We start from the raw sequence: 21,008 nt of genomic DNA, 5'->3' as shown, positions 1-21,008 counted from the left end.
CCGATAACATTTGAAAAGTCTAAAAGACCAGCAAGATTAAATTATTTAATCCCCTTTCAAATTAGTGGAGTGCTAAACTGGAAGTCAACGCAGTAGAAGTTTGCCACTCAGCTGCATTTGGCTGTGCTTGGCAGCACGGGGCCCATAGTGCGCCTGCACTATGAGCCCAATGATGCGAATGAAGAGCTGCTCATCCGAGTAATTTTATACCACGGACATTGAGCAATTTTGGCTTCATGCGCTACTGAGCAGCTTTCATAGAAACTGACAGAGCCCTGCTGCCAGTCCTGTATCCACTTCTCTTAATACATTCATGACCCACACACTACTCCCTCCCCCCTCCCTGAGGTTAACACTGTTAGCTCTGTTAGCATTATTCATGCTGTTAGCCCCGTTAGCTGCTAGCTGCAGGTTCAGCCTCCTCCATGTGTGCAGCCAGCCCTGGCTTAGATTCTGAATCATATATTTGCTCTGAATGTCACATAAAGCTCATTTAAGTCACATAGTGATCTTATAAAATACAAGGCATTGTTAAAGATTAAAACGTTACCAACCTCTTTGACTGAAAGCTATTTCTATTCGGAACCTCTTTCAGAGATCTACGTATAGATGGTTTTATTTAATTATCTGTTCAAGCCCCAAAGAGGTAAAGTGATCTAATATTGTTCCCCCATGATCATTTTACAAGCCTTCAGATTTATCTTGCAATCCTTTGAAGGGGACCAGACCCCTAGGACTTTAGATATATACATACTTTACATATATAGTATTTTAAAACAGCTCCAACCCAACCAGCTGCAACAATAATGTTATGTATGATGGCTCTTGATGTATGATCAGTTACAGGGTGATTATACTTCTGTACCTGTACCTATGTAGGATTTTCAGTGCAGGACTTTTACTTGTAATGGAGTATTTTTTTTACATTAAAAGCGGTTCAATTTGACACAATGTTAAAAATATAAACAATAGATTCTTTAAATAAAGGATCCGAACACTTCTTCCACCACTGATAATAGGTTAAACATGTTGAACCAGAATGAAAACACACACAGCCATCTGTGGTAAAATACTTTTATAGAGCAGTAATCCATATCTGAAATATAGCATCCAAGCAGAATAGCTCTGATATTTACAGAACTCAACTCACTCATTTTCTCAATTTATATATGCTTTTTTATGTAAATATTTTCCTTCATCTCTTTATGTATGTGTTTGTGTTTGTGTATGTGCTGCATGTGCATGTCGACATGTGTAGTAGTTTGTCATCAATTACAGTATATTAAAAGTTTTAAATACAGGTCATAATAATTCTTTTTAAATGACTCTGGATATAAAAGCTGGTGTTCTGACCCTCATTAGTCCATTAATGAAGATGAATCCTTCCTCTGTCTTTTCCTCTCTTTGCCTATAAACTTTATTCATGTCATCTTATATAAATATTCTCTCTGCTCTCTGCTGTATTGCCTCTTGTACCGTGCCCCTTGCCCCCGTTCCACCCGCTATATATTCTCTTTATGTCTCCTAATTGCTTCCTAACTGTGAGTCATATTGTGGACTGAACTTTTGCTTTTATTTGACTTCAGCACTTTTACTTCCCTGCACCAGTATCAAACCTGTAAGTGCTGAAGAGGCATTTTAAGAGCAGTAACAACATGTGTGCCCCAGTCAAACCATTTTCATCAACTCCAACAGTAACAGCAGAATCATAACCTCTGTAACCCTTTCTCCTCCCACAGTTTTAATGTTTGCATTTTAATTCCCCAGTCCAGTCCACACTTGTCTTTTAATGAAATCTCCAAAGTTTATCATTGTAGTTTTTTTTTAAAGAAGGGTACGCAGTGCATTATAGTATCAAAATGTCTTTTTTTCTCCATCCTCTCGCACTTCAGAGGAACCAGAAGCATTTCTTCCTGTTTTTCTTGGTGGTGGCAGGCGGTCGCACTGGCTGAGGGGAGTCTTGTTGGTGGGGTGTGGAGGGCTGGGGAGTAGGGGTTTGTGGCGAGCCCTCTGGAGGGTCGCCCACCTTCCATGTGCGTACCACTTGCCCTTCCTGCAGTCGAAAGTCATGCTCTACACTAGAAAGAGAAAGAAAAAGACAGATATGGAAAGTTTCAGTTACGTTTGTCTAAAACCCACAATAACCAATGTGACATTCTTTTGGCTCTATTTTTGGTCTCTACCCAGTCAGGATGGAATTATCTGGCTCTTTAGCAAGCCCAGTCTCACTTCCAACTCGTCAAATACCAATGATTGGTCAGTGACCTGTCAGCGTCAACCACTGACGCAGAGAGGCACCCTTTAGCAGCAGTATGCGATGACCATGGGTGGCGGCATTTGTTAACGCTCCTGGCAACTACCATAGTACATAGAGCAAGAAAGTGTGCATTGGATTGGTCAAACAAACTCTGGACTTTCACCCCAGAGCCTGCTGACCAAAAGTCAATCGAGTGTTTTTTCTTAACGACAAGCGTACTTATCTTAAGCCAAACCATGATTGATATTTTTCCTTGAACTAACCACATCCAAAATTGATGCAGGAAGGTACCTAGTGCATCATATCTTGACATGTAGGTCCATTGACCAAGTATCGGTATTTGACAAATTGGGTTTGCTTTAGCTACTAAATGCTCCAATATGTTCACTAGCTACTTGCTTACTGTTTCTGTCTGCTGTTTGGTGTAGAGCAGGTAGTGTATAAAGCACAATAAGGCTGAGGGGAGCTGCATATTCTGGTGATAACTCTCTGTAGGCTCATCACTACAAGCAACCCGTTTTACATTGTCACAATGTTGCCCTATTGTTAAATAAAATCAATCAAAATCACTTTAGACATCGCAGAAATAACGATAAATAACAAGAGTGTAAACAGCAAAAGATACAAGAAAGAACTAGTGTGAAAAGTGTGAAAGAGAAGCAGCAAAGACTCCTGCATCTGCCACTTCATAGTAGATAATAATGAAGCTGTTGACAGAATGGATCAAGAGCTACAATGCTGAGTATCACAGAAATGTTGCAGCACCAGGAGGGATCCAGGACTGCAGTTGACACGCACACCAAACGAAAAGTCAGCAAGGTGCATTGTCAGTCACATGACAGCATAGCTCAGGGGCTTCAGTGCCGGAATGAGATGTGAACTCCGATGCACCTCTGCAGATCCTATAGGTAAATGTAAGCAATAATAAATGAATGCATCTGCAATAAAGGAATAAGGACAATATTTGCTCACTGAATTACTTTTGTCAGCAGTTACATGTTGGGTAAGCTTTCCCCCCGTGAACTGATTCTTTTTCCCTCTTTTCTTTTTTTTTATTCATTTTAGTTTGTTGCTATTCTTGCTTATTATGCAGTGGCCTAGTTAGCTAGTGTTTCTCATCACAGCACAGATGCTGGAAATAAAGAGGACTCCCTCGGTTGAGAAGTGCTGCAGAGGAAGCAAGGAGGACTGAGCTCAGCAGCGGCAGCAGCAGGGCCTGGAGTTTTCAGGCAAGAACAATGAGGACTCTCACATTCATATCCATTTGGCTTCATAGCTCCCACCCCCTTAGTCACTCAACCACTTCACTGTGGATGCCCACTGGTATTCTAATGCACAAAATAAACAAATGAAACATCAAACTCCAGACAGAAGCAGGCAACAGGTATGGACAGAGTAAACAGTAAAAAAAGTGAGTGGGTACAAAGAGCAGTGGAGAGGATTTCTTCCCTCCGCAATATTTACAGCAGGTAGGAAAAAAAGCCACTTCAACTAAACCTCTTTGTGGCAGCTGGGACTGCTTCACAGCTTGAAACAAACCTCCAAAGCTGCGTAAAATGAGGCGCTAGTTAGTAGGAAAGAAAGCGATGGAGTCTATCTCTGCCGATCTACCACCCTGAAATAAATAGAGTAAATAAAGTACTCCATTCCCACATCTTCACAGGCTCCCTATTTGTGCCACCATACAGCTCAGCTCCCTATAGAGCTCCCCAGTGACTCCTGCCTTGCGTCCACTGTGTTCCCTCTTTGTGAAAATGAATAGCCCTGGTCCACAGCTCTGGCACAGTGGCGCTGTAGGGAGCTGTCCACCCTCAACCTTAATTATCTGCACACTGAGCCCACAAGCTGTGGCAGACAGGAAGCTGTGAACCTAACACAGTACTTTCCGCTGCTCACATCTTCGCTTTTTTTGGCTATAGGCTGCACCCCGCTTCAGGTCCTGCCTGTGGGCAAATTACAGTAGGTGTGTTTTACAGATGATACAGGCCATAATTCAGAAGTAGAGTGTCAGAGCTCCGGAGGTTTATGCAATGTAGGTTTCAGGCACAGTGTGGGAGAGAATGATTGTGCTGGTGTGTTGACCTGAGCTTATAGGTGGCAGCTGTAAGCTCATTCTAACACTATAGTGTAACTAAAGTTGAAAGAAATGTGTTTTCACAGTAGTTTCACAGTAATTGCCGCGTGTTTACCCCCTGTTCTGTAATAAAAATCATATGGCCTTGAAAAAGTCCTTTGGTTATTGTTTCTTCACTTGGATGTTTGACCTTCACTGTGTAGAATGATGTGTGTGTGCAGAGTTTGACACTCAAAGGCTGTTTACACACTCATCCGTTGAAAGGGGCAAGTTTCCCTGAGCTCACCTTAAAGTCCCCGTCCACAAAAAAAAGTGTTTTTCTTATTTTAAAGTCCCCCAAAATGTCTGACCTTCACTATACTGACTGTGCAAAGTTTGTCAATAAAGAGGTGTTTTCAATGCCTCTACAGTAGGGGGAGATGCCTCGACTCATCCTTAAAATCTGAGATTCAAACGTTAACCAGGCAACATATATTAGGTATGTCAGTAATGCGAAAACCAATCACTGTCTGATACAGGAAACACATACTGATGGGGGAACAGACTTTGACACAACAGTGGCAAAAAACCTGAAACCTTCAGCGCAGAGCGAACTTGTCAGAGAGTGAGAGTTTGCATTAGTATAGTGAAAGTTTTGACAGCAATCATGGTAGAGTTTGCAGTATGTAAACCGGACCCTGGAGCTTCTGCCAACTATCAACCAAAAATCTCATCATATCAGATATGATTGTATGTTTCACAAACACTAAACACAGTGTCAGCCAACCTGTTCTCAGCCACTAAGATAACAAGCTAACAAACAACATGAATAAAAGATGGTAACCACACTTTCTATTCTGTCTGCTGGTTGCTGATTTTGACTCCTCATCTGAGTCTGGGCCTGTGACACTAGGGATCAGCATGCCTGGAGCCCCGTCCCTACCCAGCAAAGAAAGCACTGAACCCTGAATCCTGTCCCTTTAAATGGTGGGCCCACAGAGTGACAGCTCCATGTTATGTTTTCGGTCTGACCCTGATCGTCCCCATACCGAGTGAGACCCTCAAAGTCTAGACTCACAAGTCAGTCTTTAGACGCTTTGCTTAACTAAAGACTGATGACTTTCTCCCTGATTTTGTGTTTAGATGGGCGGATACAATTTCAGAGTTTAAAAAAACTCCCTACGTTGCAGAACCAATAGTAAATCTGCAGGGCGGTCCTTCGGTGGCTCGCTGAACTCTTGTGCTTGTAAACATAGTCCGACTAGAAACACGTGTAGCAGTACAAAATGGCTCAGCCACGCTCGCAGAAAACGCTGTTAAAGTTAGTGGATGTTTGTCACGTTTGCGGCGACACATTCTCGCCAACTAAAAGAAACAAACATAATCTTTTACAAGGCCATGACTCATTTGTCCGGCTGGACTACAACGTTAGAGGGAATCGCCTTGTTGTTTACAAATACTTCCGGGTAGAAAACCAGCAGAGCTTTTAGCTATATATATAGCCTATATATCAGATTTTTCACATCACTGTATCACCGTTTGGACTAATCCGATGTTTGTAAAGTCTATAAACACAATGAACAAACATTACTATTTCTTAGCCGTTAGCAGTGTCTGTAATAGGTAATAACTCATTAAACGTGAAAAAAATATTTTTTCCAGCGGATATCTTAGTTATAACATGATTGAGCTAGCAAAGCAGTTTTGTGTTGCTATGTGTGGTATTTATTCAGTTATGGGAAATCACGATGTCTAGAAAGCATCAGTAGACAGGGTCAGCTAACAGCAGCAGCAAAGCTAACATCAGGACGTCATCTGTTAAAAGCCTCCCGTTGTCGGAAACGACATGAAACTACTCCAGTTAGCTCAATCATGTTGTAACTAAGACATCCGCTGGAAAAAATATTTCCTTCACGGATGAGCACATGTTTGATAAAACGGAGTTTAATATCTCGGCATCCATTTTCAAGCTCTCTGTGTGTTTGTTTCCTTGCGGACGAGAAAAGGGGGAGCGCACATTTCCGAGAAGGCGTGTCTTTTTCAAAAATGCAAGAGGCGTTGCTTTGTTGCCGGCCATTTTTGCCAGTGTGTTAAACACACTTTAGAAAGGAGTGTCCCCAGACTATCAGAAGGCGGAGATCTCTGATTGTCTGGTGGCAAGACTACTCAAAGTCTGAATATGCCATTTCATCAAGGTCTTCTTAAATCACTCTTAGCTCCCTGCTCTTGGCTGGGGTGGCTCCTCCATTAGGTGGATGGGCTCAGTCTCAGAGATAGGGTAAGGAGCTCGGACACTGCCACTGCCACTGCCTCAAAAGGGGTCAGTTGAGGTGGTTTGGGCATTTAAACAGAATGCTTCCTTGGCGCCTCCCATTAGAGTTGTTCCAGGCACGTCCCACTGGTAGGAGGCCCCGGGGCAGACCCAGAACACACTGGAGGGATTATATACCTTATCTGGGCGGGGAATGCCTTGGGGTCCCCCAGGAGGAGCCGGAAAGTGTTGCTAAGGGAGGGACATCTGGGGTGCTTTGCTTGACCTGCTGCCCCCATGACCCAGCCCCCGGATAAGCGGATGGAAATAGATGGATGGATCTGAGTCTGGCTCTGACTGAAGCTAAAAGATGTTTGGTTGAATCTCTCCGATATTTCCTCTAACGGTAATGCTAGTCACCTTGATGCACACTGCTTTTTCAACGCTCAACCTAGTGCGAGAAGCGCTGGAGAGAAAAGACAGCAAAACTTATTGCAAGCAAATTTCTCAATGAGGGAGACAGAATAGAGTAGTAGCCTAGTTTTTTAACTATTATGTGTGAAAAACCATGTTAAACAAAAATATTAGTATAAGTATTTTTACATAGCGTACATTAAAAGGACCCTGAGAGGGACTTTAAGTCTGAGTTGAAGACGTGTATGTTCATAACAGCATTTTGTGACACCACAACTAGTATGAAATATGCAACTTAACATCAGCAAGAGTTGTCTGGTGATATATATTGAAGAGAAGATGACACCTCACTAAGCTCCAGTGATTTTATTCTCACCACTTGGCCACGCTTGATCTGTCTCAAGGCAAAGATACACCTGGTGGTAACTCATCATCAGTGACATCATCAGCCAGTTACAAGGACACACCTGAGTTCTTCACAATCACTGAACATTAGAGAAGGTCAGAGAGCATCCACATTTTTATTCATCTATATTTGTAGACACCAAGCCACACAACAGAACTTGTCCCAAAAACGCTGTGATAGAGGGCTCTAGTTTCGCAGACCGGGCGAGGCGGGGGCAACTGGGTGTGGCCAGGCGGATTTTGCAAGTCTGGCACTCTGTTTCTTTTCTTTTGACTTTTCTAAGATGACAGATGCTGAATATATACTCCCTATCTGATGCTGTGGCTGTTTGTGGTTGGCTGAGAGGGATGTGAACTCATTAGTTTTGTTAATCAAATCAGGTTGGGTTTCCATTACGCGTGCCAAACGTGCCAAACGGTGCCTATCCCCTTTGATCTGACATCAGATGTGACTGGACAGTCGATACATTTATGTGCTGATTGCAGATAGTTGCACTGAATAGTGTTTTTTGTGGCTATTTATTGCATCGTTAACGTGCCTGATATTCTGGAAACCCGCCTGTGAGGTTTTGGTGACGTGTGGGCACTGTCCGCTGGTCAGCCAAACTTCGGCTTACAGCGGCTGCGCTCCGCCTGCGCTGACAGTAGACCTGGTTTCAGCTGGCGAGCTTTTAGCGCACCTTCGGCAAAGCCTTTTGGCACGAAACTGTCACTGTGCCAAGCTGGATCTGTCGATACCTTCCCCTGCTGCGCCGCCACACCCATCTCAGCGCACCTCGGTCTGCCAAACTACCAAACAGAGCGCGCCTCGGGTTGCGCTGCTCGAAACTAGCTCTGCGCGGGGTTCGCCACCCTGCGCCGCACTGGGAAACTAGAGCCCAATGTCTCAATAAGCCATCTTGAAAAGGACAGTAACTATGTTTACCTGCACAAAATATTCAGTTTTTTGCCCTTATTCCAAAAAAGACAATATTCCTACTTAACTCTTCAGATGGCTAATGAAAATAAATTTTCCAGTAATGCTTCCATTTACATGCAACCGTGCATTCTCTGATTAACATGCCCTCACATGTTGTTTATCACGTTAAAATATGGAAAAGTAGAATGGCTGTTGCTTTTGCCAGGATTTTTTTCAATATTTTCCAACAGTGGTTGATTTGTTTGACCATGCAAACATAGCTACTCTCTTTCATTCCTGCAGCTTCTTCAAAGAGTCAGTATTACGATATTTGCACATATCCAAAAAACCTGTTGATATCCAAATCCTTAATAATGTTTAAAAGAGGGTGTGTTCCTCCTTCCAACCAGAAAAATGGAATTTTCTTTTTGAGCAAACTGTTGGCAAATTGGTTATCCATAACAACACACAGAGCTGACTGTAAACAGATAAGAGGCCCTGTGTTGCAAAGACGCCCAACTGAGATGCAGATTCCAAATGCGCTGTATACATGTGTAAAGAATGCTCCTAAAATCTGAATAACATCGGCTTATCCCACGTCGTAATCGTAAAATGCTACATTTGGAATAAGATCTAACTCAGAATATCCAAACAGAATATGCTGTTTATATGATGTGTATCAAAATCAGAAAATTGTCATATGTGGAATAATAGTGGAATATCATTGTGCATGTAAATGTACCCAAACTAAAAGTAAGGGCCACAAAAAAATGGACACGTGGGCCTGTTTTCTTTCAGCTATAACAATAAATGTATAGTAAGGGGCCAAAGCTAAGCAATGGAATAACACAGGGTCACAAGATAGGCTATAATACAAACAATATTAGAAATTGCTGAAAAAAGAAAAGTTCATAGGATTGTTTAAACACATATGTGATGAACTCAGGTGTACCCTTGCAACTTGTTAATCATTTAAGAGATTGTGGATTATTTAAGGCTGTATCTGATACTTGTATTGAACTTGCCTTGAGAGACCAAGTGTGTTCAAAGCCTCGGCTATACAATAAAATCACTGGAGCTTAGGGTGTGATATGGAAACTTGAAACCTTCAGTTCAGGAAAAATGAGAATAGGATTTCATAGAATTGATCTTGTGCTGAGCAGCTAAAGTTTAGAAGTAAATGAAGGAGATGGAGTATGAGCATACTTAACAAGGCAACTGAACATTTGTTTGTGGAACAGTCGCATAAGATACAAAAAATTATTCAAAGCAGAGTGTTTTTAAATGTCTTGTCTGAACAGGATCTTTACAGTGTCTATACCTATACCTATATATGTGAGCCTTGGTGGTTGAATCAACTCTGACCTCAGAGTTACAGTGGGAGGATCAAAGTGACTCCAAAGTCAACTACACATCAGCCAGAAAAGTGAATATATCTTGCTGTTAAACATCATGTCAGTACACTATCCATTCCCACTGAGTGACCTTACTTTGTGCACGTTATTCCATCCTTAGAGATTTACTGTATAAATCTCCTCTCTTTTTAATCATTCAATTTGGGAGACAGCGACCTTGCCCAAGAGCACTACCCCAGAGCATCTCCGGAGGGGATTGAATCAGCAGATTTGTAGTTACTAATTCATTTGCCTGTAATTCAAGGTTACTCACAACTGCCATTTAAAACAATTAGAAAAAATTAACAGTAACATTTGAAATATTATTAAATATATAACTCCCACTACAAAGTGTGTATTGCAGTCAGTAGTACTGTAGCTTTTACTGCAGTTAGATGAACTACCACACGGTTCAGTGTGCTGGCGATCAGGAGAAAGAGCATTTGCACTTTCTGTGAATGAGGATGTTAGGTGCAGTCAGATTGGATAGCGGCTAGAAATTTGACAAGCTGAAAATAATATTCTGCAACAGTATTTTAAAAATAATATAAGCATGGAGGTTGAGCAGGGCTTCATCTCTTTTTCATCCTTCCATCTATAAAACATTCATACAACAGCACCAGCAGGAGATCATCATTTCTCCTCCATCCCTCCTCCTCTGTGCTTTTGCTGAGTGGTGGAGGAGAGACTTTCAGCAAAAATATAGCGGTGCAAAGGCAATCAACTCGAAATATCTTTGCAATTTTCCTCTCCTATAGGCTGAATATTCTTTATAAAAGGAGAGAGAGAGAACATTTCATTTCGGCAGGAATTACATGAGCAGTCAATCTCTGTAGAGAGCTGTGTTCATCTGTGACGAGGTACCACACCCACAAATGAGTGTATGTGCATTTACACAGCACAGCAGATAAACGTGTGTGTGTGCATGCGCATGTACACACATCATCCACTGTAACCCCCAAACATCTCAACATACACACACACACACACACACACACGCACACACAAACCTTCCTATTACTACTGAGGAGAACAGGCTGTACCCTGGGGTATTACACTCCCCTGATGACCCATCCCAATCTTCACCCTTAAGCCTAAGGCCAGAGATAAACTTGCTTTTTAACCATGCGTTCACATAGACAACCCTCTGAGTCATGCACAAAATTGTCCATTCACCCGCCTATGTTCTACTCGTGTTACTGGAGGATTCCACTAGAGGGCACACCAGAAAATTGAGGCCATATAGAATTTCTGGATTTGTGGACACGACAGTTTCGGACTCCATTTATTTTGGCAGTTTCCCAGGTCGAATCCTAAAATGGTGCTGATCTATTGCCAGCTATTTCAATTAAGATATTTGTCTCTGTGCAGCGTCAGTGGCACATCATACAGATGCAGGTAGTTGCAGGCTTTGTCTGTTAGCTTGTCCTTAAAACATTCCGCCATTGTTGTCACTGCTGATACGTCTACTGACCCCAGACAGTGTCACATCAGCATACTGCCTCTGTCATTGGTGTGTGTTGCATCTTGCAAACACGTAGCATTCATTTCTGGGGAAGTGCACAAACAACCCTCCAAATGGACGCAGAACACGTGAAGCAGCCATCACGCGCATGGGAAAGCCATGTCACATTACCTTGGCGAAGGCAAAACATGTTACATACTGTAGGGTTCAATGTTGGGATTGGGATTTATTATTTGTTGCTTTTTACTTTCCTCACGACCAAGGCACTTTAGGGGTCGGTCCCTAATTTGAATGTCTTCCAGGCTCTTGCCTCACAGAGTGGATGAGAGGTAACTGTCGAATAATCAATTTACTTGTTTGCAAAATTAAAAGAAATGGTTGATGAATAAACTTACTATGGCATACAGTCTGTTTACATTCCACTGATTTTATGTGTTTTTTATGTGCCATCCTAAATCCTGTGTAAATTCAAGCACACCAGCACACCCACTAAGCCAGGCTGAACACCCATGCACCAGCCCCCCTTGTTTACATTTTTTTTTAAATGTTTCCAGCTTCCCTTAGTAACCCTGTGTTTTACTGTCACAAAGCTATGAATTATGGGTAATACCCTCAGGCAAAGTCTGTAGATATGGTTTCATAATGTCTGTGAGAAAGCGCTGACTTGACATTTGACAGTGGGACAGCCATCAAGCCACTGTGAACTTTGCACAGTGTGCCTTAAAGTCTGTAAGTATGGACACTGTGATCGGGGTTGTTATTCTTAAATGGTCCCACCAGCTGCTCGGCTGTCACACTGCGGTCTGCTTTTAAAGATCCTTCTTCAATACCTGCATTGATGCTGAGATTGTGTGGGAGTGTGATGTAAACAAATGTGTGTGTACTTGTGTTTGAATATAAAATTTGAGTCTTGCACACAATGGTCATTTTTCCAACTGAGTGTGATTTCCTTCAGGTTGTCCATTCCAATAAAGTCTGTAGGAGTATAATACTGAAAGCTACATAATAGAGATCTTCCTCAAATACATTTTCATACACTGCTTCAACATTACGTGAGTATGTATGTGTTCGTCTATGTAGAGTATATATAACTATATGTGTAGCTACAGGTTTAGTCACAGTGCAAGCCTGTTTTTGTTTCACACTTGGGGCAAATACAAGGTAAATAATGCTTTACACTGTAGAAAAAGAAAAAGGGGGGTAGCATTGATCAGTACTTAAAAGTCATTCAAGGCAGTCAGGTGAAGTCTGTGTCAAGCAGAAACTCTGTGGCCATTATTTAGAAATATTGGACAGTAAGGGTAATTGTATTTTACAGGCCTAGATTTTGGCCAAGCAATTAAACCTGACTGGACAGAGAAAGGATTCAATTGGTGGTAAGACAATTATACCATTAAAGGGAAACAACAACAGGGCAACTCCTAACAAAGAGTTACGGGCACCACAAAATAAAACTTTAGAGTTTATAGCCAAGTGAACTGCTCTGTGAGACTGTACTTAAAAACAGCAGCATGGATATGGAGCTGGAAAGTCTCGCTGGGGAGAGGGATGTGTGGAGTACTTTGCTCAGGCTGCTGCCCCCATGATCCGGCCCCAGATAAGCAGATGAAAATGGAAGGATGGATGGATGGATGAATGGATGGATGGATGAATGGATTAAGAAAACTGGGCCCCATTCAATCCTTTAAAAGTTGCTCAGTGGCCCATGAACCCATAATATTCAACTGCTGCATATAAAAATTACCTGTTTAATAGGCACTGCTTCCTGTTGGCTACTTCCAGTTTAGCGCTCCACTCACTTGAGAGTTTACAGCCAAGCTAACTGCTCTGTGAGGCTGTACTTAGAAACAGACGCTTGGATGTTGAGCTGGAAAGCATCGCACTGGAGAGGAATGTCTGGAGCCTGCTGCCCCCGCGACCCGGCCCCTAGATAAGCTGAGGAAAATGGATGGATGGATAAAGAAAACTGGATACAGTGTTAGAGGTGGGGGCCCCATTCATTCCCATGAAAGTTGCTCAGTGGCACATAAACCCAAACTATTCAACTCAACCCAAACGGTTCAATGACACTGCTTTCTATTGGGCTAATGGGGCAGGCTACATCCAGTTTAGCGCTCCACTAACTTGAATGGGGATAAAATGATTTAAATGTGTGGCTCTTCTAGACTTTCCAAATGTTATTGGATCAAATTCTGATAGCAAAACAAATCATTTTGCGGAGGTTGTGCAACTCAAAAAAATGATCCGCTGAATTACAGATGTCTCTTTCACAATGCAAGTCAATGGGAAAAAGTCATTTTGGGCCCCATGGCGTTGCGTGATGGACTTGGAAGTTGCAATTCCACTGTTTGACCACTAAGAAAATTAATTCCAAAGTCCAATGCACTTCCTGGTGTCCCTGCACAGCAGTGCTTTGAGCTAAATCCAACATGCTAACATGCTCACAGTGACAATGCTAACATAATATTTAGCAGGTAACGTTAGCATGTTAACCATCTTAGTGGTCAACCATCTAAGAGTGTGAAAGAGAGCCCACAACAACTCAAAACAAAAAGTGCAACTGAGTTTGATGGGAATGATATTAGTTTGCAGATATTAAACACATTAAAATTCTGACCTGATGATGGCGCTTCATGGAAAATTAAGGGATAAGGGATGGATCTTAAGGGATGGCATGGATATGTTCCAAATTTCATGACAATCCTTCCTATTTTTGTCTATTTTACTCAAAACCACAAATGTTAAAATCATGGTGGCATAAGAGGAAAAGACAGTATCACCAAACAGAGTAGCATTCACCTTCTGGGAACCACGAATGTTCATCCAAAATTTCATGGCAATCCAATAAATAGTTCAGTCTGGACCAACTGTTCAACTGACATTACCACCCATAAAAGCCCTCTAAAGACAATGAGTCGTTTACATAATTTTTTTTAACATTGTCTGATATCTAGAAATAATATCATTAAATCAGTAATTTAGGCTGACAGTTGATAATTAAGTTGTGACCATGAGAAATGGTCTTACACTGAAAGATAATGAGATAATTAAGGTGTGATCTGGAGCCAAACACCCAGTCAGCTATATAGTCTACAATCAAGTTCAGTTGTTGTCAGTTCACTTTATCGACAGCTGGCTGAGACACCTTCAGTCTGATGGCTTGGACTGATTGTGATTGACAGAGGGCTGGACCTAGTGTAACCACGGAGATATAATCAATCATCTTGCATAGCCACACCTTCATTCATCATTCAAAAAAAGAAAAACCAAAGAAAACTATAGAATGCTTTTCTCACAGATAGTAGACTCGGGCAAAAACCAATAGAAATTGATATCTGAAGAGGGAGGTATTATTTCAGTTTGTATCGCTGGGAGGAGATTGTGTGACTGAGCAAGAAAAGAAAGATACTGACACTGTAAACATGACTAATACCTCAGGGACACGTCATCTTATGATTTATGCTATCCACGTAGCGACTGACTATCTATGCAATATAATTTATGTTAATCACAAGATGCTAAAAGCTTAAATGCACTTCAGATCACATTACTCAAAGACACCTCTCAGCATAAGGCAGAACAATATATTGTATTGAAACTATGTGTGCTGGGATTCAAACTTGGCCTTTTTCAAGGTCAATACGTTTGGCTCCATAACTAAGTGCTGAAATGCTTGGCAGCTATTCAGAATAAACAAAGGGAAACCTGTTGTGGATGTTTTTAAATAACCTTGTATGGCTGTAACGTTACTGTCTCTCCCTCCATCTCTGTCCTCTGGCTTGCATCTTTTTCCATTGTGTGATTACGAATGCCCAATATTTACATTTTCATAGCAATTACCCACATAGATTTGACTAATGTGACCTTATTAGCGACCTCTGGCACTTTCCACAGAGCTTTGTTTTTTAAAAAATCAACAGCACAGCCGTTCCCAGTGGGAGAGTGCAGACGCTCACCTTGTTTGTATTTCTCTCCCTCTGCATGAATAAATAACATAAAACGTTGTTTATTGAGGAGACCAGACGAAGAACCTGGAAGATTTAAGATCAGAGAAAATCCTCTGCATCAAATAGCTTCGTAAATAAAGAGCAAGCGAGGTTAAGATTGATTACGGAGGAAGCATAAGCTAGGGATGAGGAAATAAAAGCAGATGTAGGCCAGGAGCTTACAGTCCCATCAGAGTTAGCCTGTACCAGCTTAAGACCTGACCCGCTATTGTGGTCTAACTCTCAGTGCTTTGTTTACTCTGTAGAGCTCATTGTACCATGGGAAGATGCTGTACAAAGTGTATAAACGAGACAAGCTTGCATACACTGAACCAGCAGCCAAATGCGAGGCTGGCAGTCCTGAGCTTCCCTGGATCTGCTCAGTGGGGAAAAAAGCTGTTCACTGTGAATTCACACTCATTACTGGTTTACTTTGGGAGTTGACTGTACGTGCATGCTGCTAACACCTAACTGCGTCTGTCAGTAGCTGCTTTGAGCGACCTGATTATTAAATGTAGCATCGGTGAGAGGTAGACCGCTGAAAACACACACCATGAGTGGCAAAAAAAATTGTGAGAAAATGAAATAAAGTTACAGAAACTGATTTTCTAAACCTGCGATAATTGCTTTTTTGACCACCTGGGGGCAGCAGAAATAATGTGTAAACACTACATGGATATACTGTCACCTTTCAAAGCAATAGTTCAACATTCTGAGAAAGGTGCTTATTTTGTTTTGAATGGAAAGTTAGGTGAAAAGATTAATACCACTCTTATGTCTGTATGGTAAATATGAAGCAAGGGTCAGCAACTGGTTAGCTTAGCTTGGCATAAAGCATGAAACCAAGTTGGAACACCACAAAAATAGGCTGCAATCTGATACCATGCAATACAGAGCCAGAATCACTGATACCAATAACCATACAGATACTGATACTTTTTATTCTTAAAAGCAGCTTATGTCCTTCCATGTAGGGGAGAGCTGTGTGTCATGATTTATGAGGTCAATAATCAGCCTGCTAAAGTATCAGCTAATGATGACCAAGTGGCAACCTCTGAGGCTGAAAACTGAAGCCAATGCTGGCGCGCCAAAAACTGCAGTTCCTTGAATGGCCACTTGAGACTGGCTCCAGAAGCCAAGCAGTCCTAAAAGACTCTCATGTTAAAATGCCCAACTTTACAGCAGAAATAAACATGTTTATAGCCTGGTACAAAATGGTTTGGTCTATATAGCTAATTTCACCATTCACGACAACTATACAATATTAATGTAACTCGCCTGATTACATTTTATGAAGGCTTAAAGTTACGCAAATTTAAGGGTGGGGCCGCTTTGAGTGACTGGCTGTCTGCAAGGTGTCGCTATGGTCTAAGAGTTAGATTCACCCCTCGCTTATCCACAGCTCCACCCTCGTAGCCATATTTGGTCACTTCTGGCTCCAAAACAACAAGATAGCAATGGCCAAAATGCCGAACTTAGGGCTTCAAAATGGTAGTCCGCAAACCAACAAATGATGTCATGGTAGCTATGTTCACTGTTTTATACAGTCAATAGTCTGGATGCTGAGGCATTTCCCTCCTCCTCCCTTCTTTTCTGTTGCAACTTCAGGTTTCTTTCTTGTGTTTCATTCGTCTTTTGTTAAGCCATCACTGCAGTTATGTTTAGTTTAAACTAGTCAGGGGTACACAATACGTCAACAGCAGTGAAGAGGTACAGTACACACAGTAGATGTGTTCCTGCCAACGGGGCTTTATTTACACAGACAGTACTCTTTGATGAAATACAAATCAATACAACGTGGAAGAGAGAAATTGATCCCTTTTTTGGTATTGATCCTATTGGCAGTAGAAAGAATCCTCAAAATGAAAACGTAGTATCTGTAGTATTGAAGTATAGTACTATTTCTATTTCTTTCTTTTTTTTAAAGATATTTTTTGGGCATTTTGCCTTTAATGGACAGGACAGCCAAGTGTGAAAGGGGGAGAGAGGGAGGGGATGACATGCAGCAAAGGACCACAGGCTCGACTCGAACCCGAGCCGTTGCGGAAACAGCCTTGTACATGGGGCACCTGCTCTATCCACTAAGCCACCGACACCACAAGAACTATTTCTTTAAGCTAATATGATGAACCTGGTAGCAAGAAATTGCTTATTTCCACACTGGGCAGACACAGAGCAACAGTATTCGTTTGGAGTTATGTTTCTGTTCACCCGATGAATGTCAGACCAATAATCACTCTGCTTCTGGCTCTGTTTTGGTCTCTACTCACTCCTTTGGGAAATATCTGGCTCTTTAGCGGCTAAATGCTGTGACGATATCTGTGTCTGTCTGCCGTTTGGTGCTGAGCAGGTAGTGTATGGCAGCTTTCTACAGCTTTTTAATAGACAACCTGTTGGAGTTGAACATGACACTACTATAGTGGGGAGACGAAAAAATTTCAGGATGGAAAACCTCAACAATGAGTTGAAAGTCTCTGAAAACCTTTGTTCAGTTAAGGGGCGCTGGAGTCGGGTCTGCAGTTTGGTTTGTTTATAAACCGGAAACAAGGCAAACTTTTGGAACAGTAAAGTGGGCTTGTATGGTTAACCTGTTACCTGCAGTTAAACTCAGATCAGTGTAGATCTGTATTGATAATAGCTGTGTGCTGGTATTGAGGAAATTGGACCAAAATTTGGTGTGCGGCCTCCTGGAGCTGTTGTGGGCCAAATTTAGTGCAACATATGTGATGAGGTGTGCTCACCCAGTCTGTCATAACATTCAAGCCAGGATTTTTCCTCAGCAGCAGCAGATATTTATCCAGTACTCAGCGATGGGTCGACACAAAAGTGCTGCAGAGATTTTCTAAGTTGTAATTTGTTTAAAAGTCACCAGGACATTAACATGATAAATGAACTAGACAGTGAGTCAGGCGAGGTGAATTAAAAGGTAAAAAGGTGACGGCTGGTTGCTCGCAGTACCTGTTTGTCCTCAGCACCACTGAGGTATTGAGTGATAGCTGCTGGAGCGGAAGGCTCTGATGGATGAGTGGCTATTGAGGAGACCTGGGAGAGAGGGGTGTGATGGCAGGGTGGCAGTTTGCCACCTGACAAAAACAACTAGCTGTTAGGATCCATCTTTATTTCTGTCACACTCATTCATAAACACATGAAGGGGGGGGGGGTTTAGTTTCACCTCTCTAGCATTTGGATGTGGGACAGATAACAACAGTCTCAAGTCTCAGTCTCTTTTCGTATATCTAAATTTAAATCTATGGATGACCAAAAAGGTCAAAAATATATGACAGACATATTTAAGAATAACAGTGGTTTACTTGTTTTAGGTGTTTGTAGCCAATATGATATATCTTTGAGGTCAGCTATATTAAATGCCTACCATACACTAAAAGACTTTGAAAACACAGAAGTGTGACACACTCTCACATCTAAAGACGATTTGAGATTTTACTCACACTCTAAGATTTTGCAAAGACTGTGCAGGGTCTCTATTTGCAAGACTACAACTAGACTCTTTTTGAGATTATTCCCCATCCTGCTCCTGGTGGGAAATATTACACCAAACTCCCTTTAAGAAATATGACATATTAACAATTCCTTACGTGCATGCAAAAACACATAACTCCATACAATAAAAGGTGTCATATTCACAATGGTTGGTTGGCTGTGCTATTTTAGTGGGATTAGACTGTGGGACTAAGAGGCAAACCATTTCAAAAATTAAAATTACGTATTACAATAAGTGCTGATAGGTGGATCAGATACATGCTGAATTTAACAGAGACTCCACAACCCCACCAGTTTCTCCTCCTTTTCCACAGTCCAAGAGAACCAAGACTCCCCTCTATGTTTACTGTCTACTTTGTTTGCTGCTTCCTGTTTGCTGCTAGAGAGAGCTATTGGCTACTGACATCATTGAACTTCAGTATTTGTAGAGCCAAGACTAAAAACGTACAATAGTATTGAACGTGTAATTTTGTTGGAACCCCAAGATGAGAAAGAGACTGACCTAAGACAGCTGGGACTGAGTTTTATGACCACCTTACACCAAATGATCAGGATAATGAACCAACTAAGGTAACACTCTCATGATTTTATTCCGACATTAGCAATTTGTCTGTGACTGTGAAATTGCTTGAAAAGTCGTTAGTGTAAGGCCCGCATTAGTTGTACCCAAAAGATTCATAGATCATTAAGTAAAAAAAATGAAGGAATTAATAAGTCCCCAAAGTCTATCAACTCTGTGGAGGTGAGAAAATAAGCAGAGTTTGAACTTGTCTCTGCACTGTCTTCGAAGAAAGATTGCCTGAAACTGTGAACATCCTCGTTTGAACAATAATCGTGTCTACAGATGACTTTTCATCCTACCTTTGAGCATGCCTGTACGGCTATTAACATGTTTGCCTGCAGATGAGATGGGACGACATGTTGTACAAACTAATTCATTTCAGTGTAGCCCACCTTCATGCAAAAGCATTCCTCACAACCTGGCAACTCAAATGAAAAAAAAATGCTTAGAACTATGAAGCACTGTGAGATGATGTATTAACCATTAATGAACGTGTTAGCATTCAGCATTTAACGTCTCATCTATCGATCATCTCTGATAATGACATACGCTCGGTGCCAAAGCAGGGAGAAGATTGAGAGTGGGTGCTAGTGGAAGAGCTTTAGGGATCTAATTTAGCTGTGGGTGTGATTCTAGTGTGATTAGTATTTATATGACACATCATCCACATTAGGCAGTGCTTCCCTGTTCCACATGCCACTCTTGATCTTCTTCTCTCCTCCCTGTTTCAAAGGCATGGCACAATGGTGATGGGCACCATCTGGCACTCACTGTTGGCACGAGTTCGGCTCTGTGATTATTGCCAAAAAGCATGAACAAGGGTTCTCGCTCTCCCTCTTCTCTTCTCTCGGTGTGTCTCTCTCCTTTTTCCTCTGTTTCACACCCAGCCCTGTATCTGTCATTTCTTCACACAAACAAACTCCTGGGTGGATGGATACACATATGTAAGGACATATAAGAATGCTACGGTTTCACATCTCCAGTGAATGGTCTGAGACGAATGTGGTTTTTAGATGTATGCACTGCGAACACTTCACACACCACTGTGCCTGTTTTTTTTTTTTTTGGTAACTATCGTGCTGTCAGCGGTGCAAGAGGAAAAACAGAGTATACATAACAAATAATACTCGTCATTTCTGTTTTCTTGTTTTCTCGCTGTGAAAATCTTGTGCTCCTGCTGGCTGAGTATTTCGTCTGTGTAGTTTGGTATGAATGAGAGTGATGCCGACAGTGTATTTTCTCCCTCTCCCCTGTGAGGTGCCTGTTGCTCCGTGGCTCAGCCCTGAAGTAAAGATGGATTACTGCAGAAGAACCGCCTGCCCTGCCCTTTACACATTTCACACACACCACTTCTCCATTACCAGCCTCATCCACGGGGGGAAGCGGTGCGCGTGCGCACACACACACACACACACACACACACACACAGGTCTGAAAGCTCTGACAGGGTTGTTAGCAAAAGGTCAGAGTCAAGAATCTGACAAATCTTTCTTTAGAGGAACAAAATCTCTCATATCCAGTTAAACTGAAAATACACCAGCTCTTATTTTCCTCTCTTGTGTCTTTCAGTTGGTTTCTATTTATCTCCGTCTTTCTCTGTTTCTCTTTCTCTGTATTTTTAGTTTAAGATACACGGTGAGGAGGAAATCTGTCCGGATCTATTTCCTGTCAGATATGGACAACCTGGCGATTTGAAATATCACAGAAAAGCAAATCCAGGCTCTGCAGTCTGCAGATTATCCTGATGTTGTTTGGCTGGAGAGACTTAACCCCAGGGTTCAATCAGTGCATTACTGACTGAGCTAGGTAGTTTTTGAGTATT

General features: G+C 41.8%; 1 protein-coding gene across 2 annotated transcripts in view; it reads right to left on the bottom strand.

Moving 5' to 3' along the window:
- Positions 1 to 1,062: 1,062 nt before the first annotated feature.
- The window catches only part of LOC117270198 (uncharacterized), a 45,189-nt gene continuing 25,243 nt past the window's right edge, over positions 1,063 to 21,008 (bottom strand). Inside the window, exon 4 of one of the 2 annotated variants that reach the window (XM_033647713.2) lies at positions 1,063 to 2,078. In XM_033647713.2, coding sequence (XP_033503604.2) covers positions 1,889 to 2,078 — 190 coding nt within the window. In that variant the 3' untranslated portion in view covers positions 1,063 to 1,888. The remainder of the gene's footprint in view (positions 2,079 to 21,008) is intronic. The other variant, XM_033647714.2, reaches the window with a different exon arrangement.

Source organism: Epinephelus lanceolatus, chromosome 19, assembly GCF_041903045.1.
Source record: "Epinephelus lanceolatus isolate andai-2023 chromosome 19, ASM4190304v1, whole genome shotgun sequence".
Lineage (NCBI taxonomy): Eukaryota > Metazoa > Chordata > Actinopteri > Perciformes > Serranidae > Epinephelus > Epinephelus lanceolatus.
This window is presented reverse-complemented; position numbering and strand designations above follow the sequence as displayed.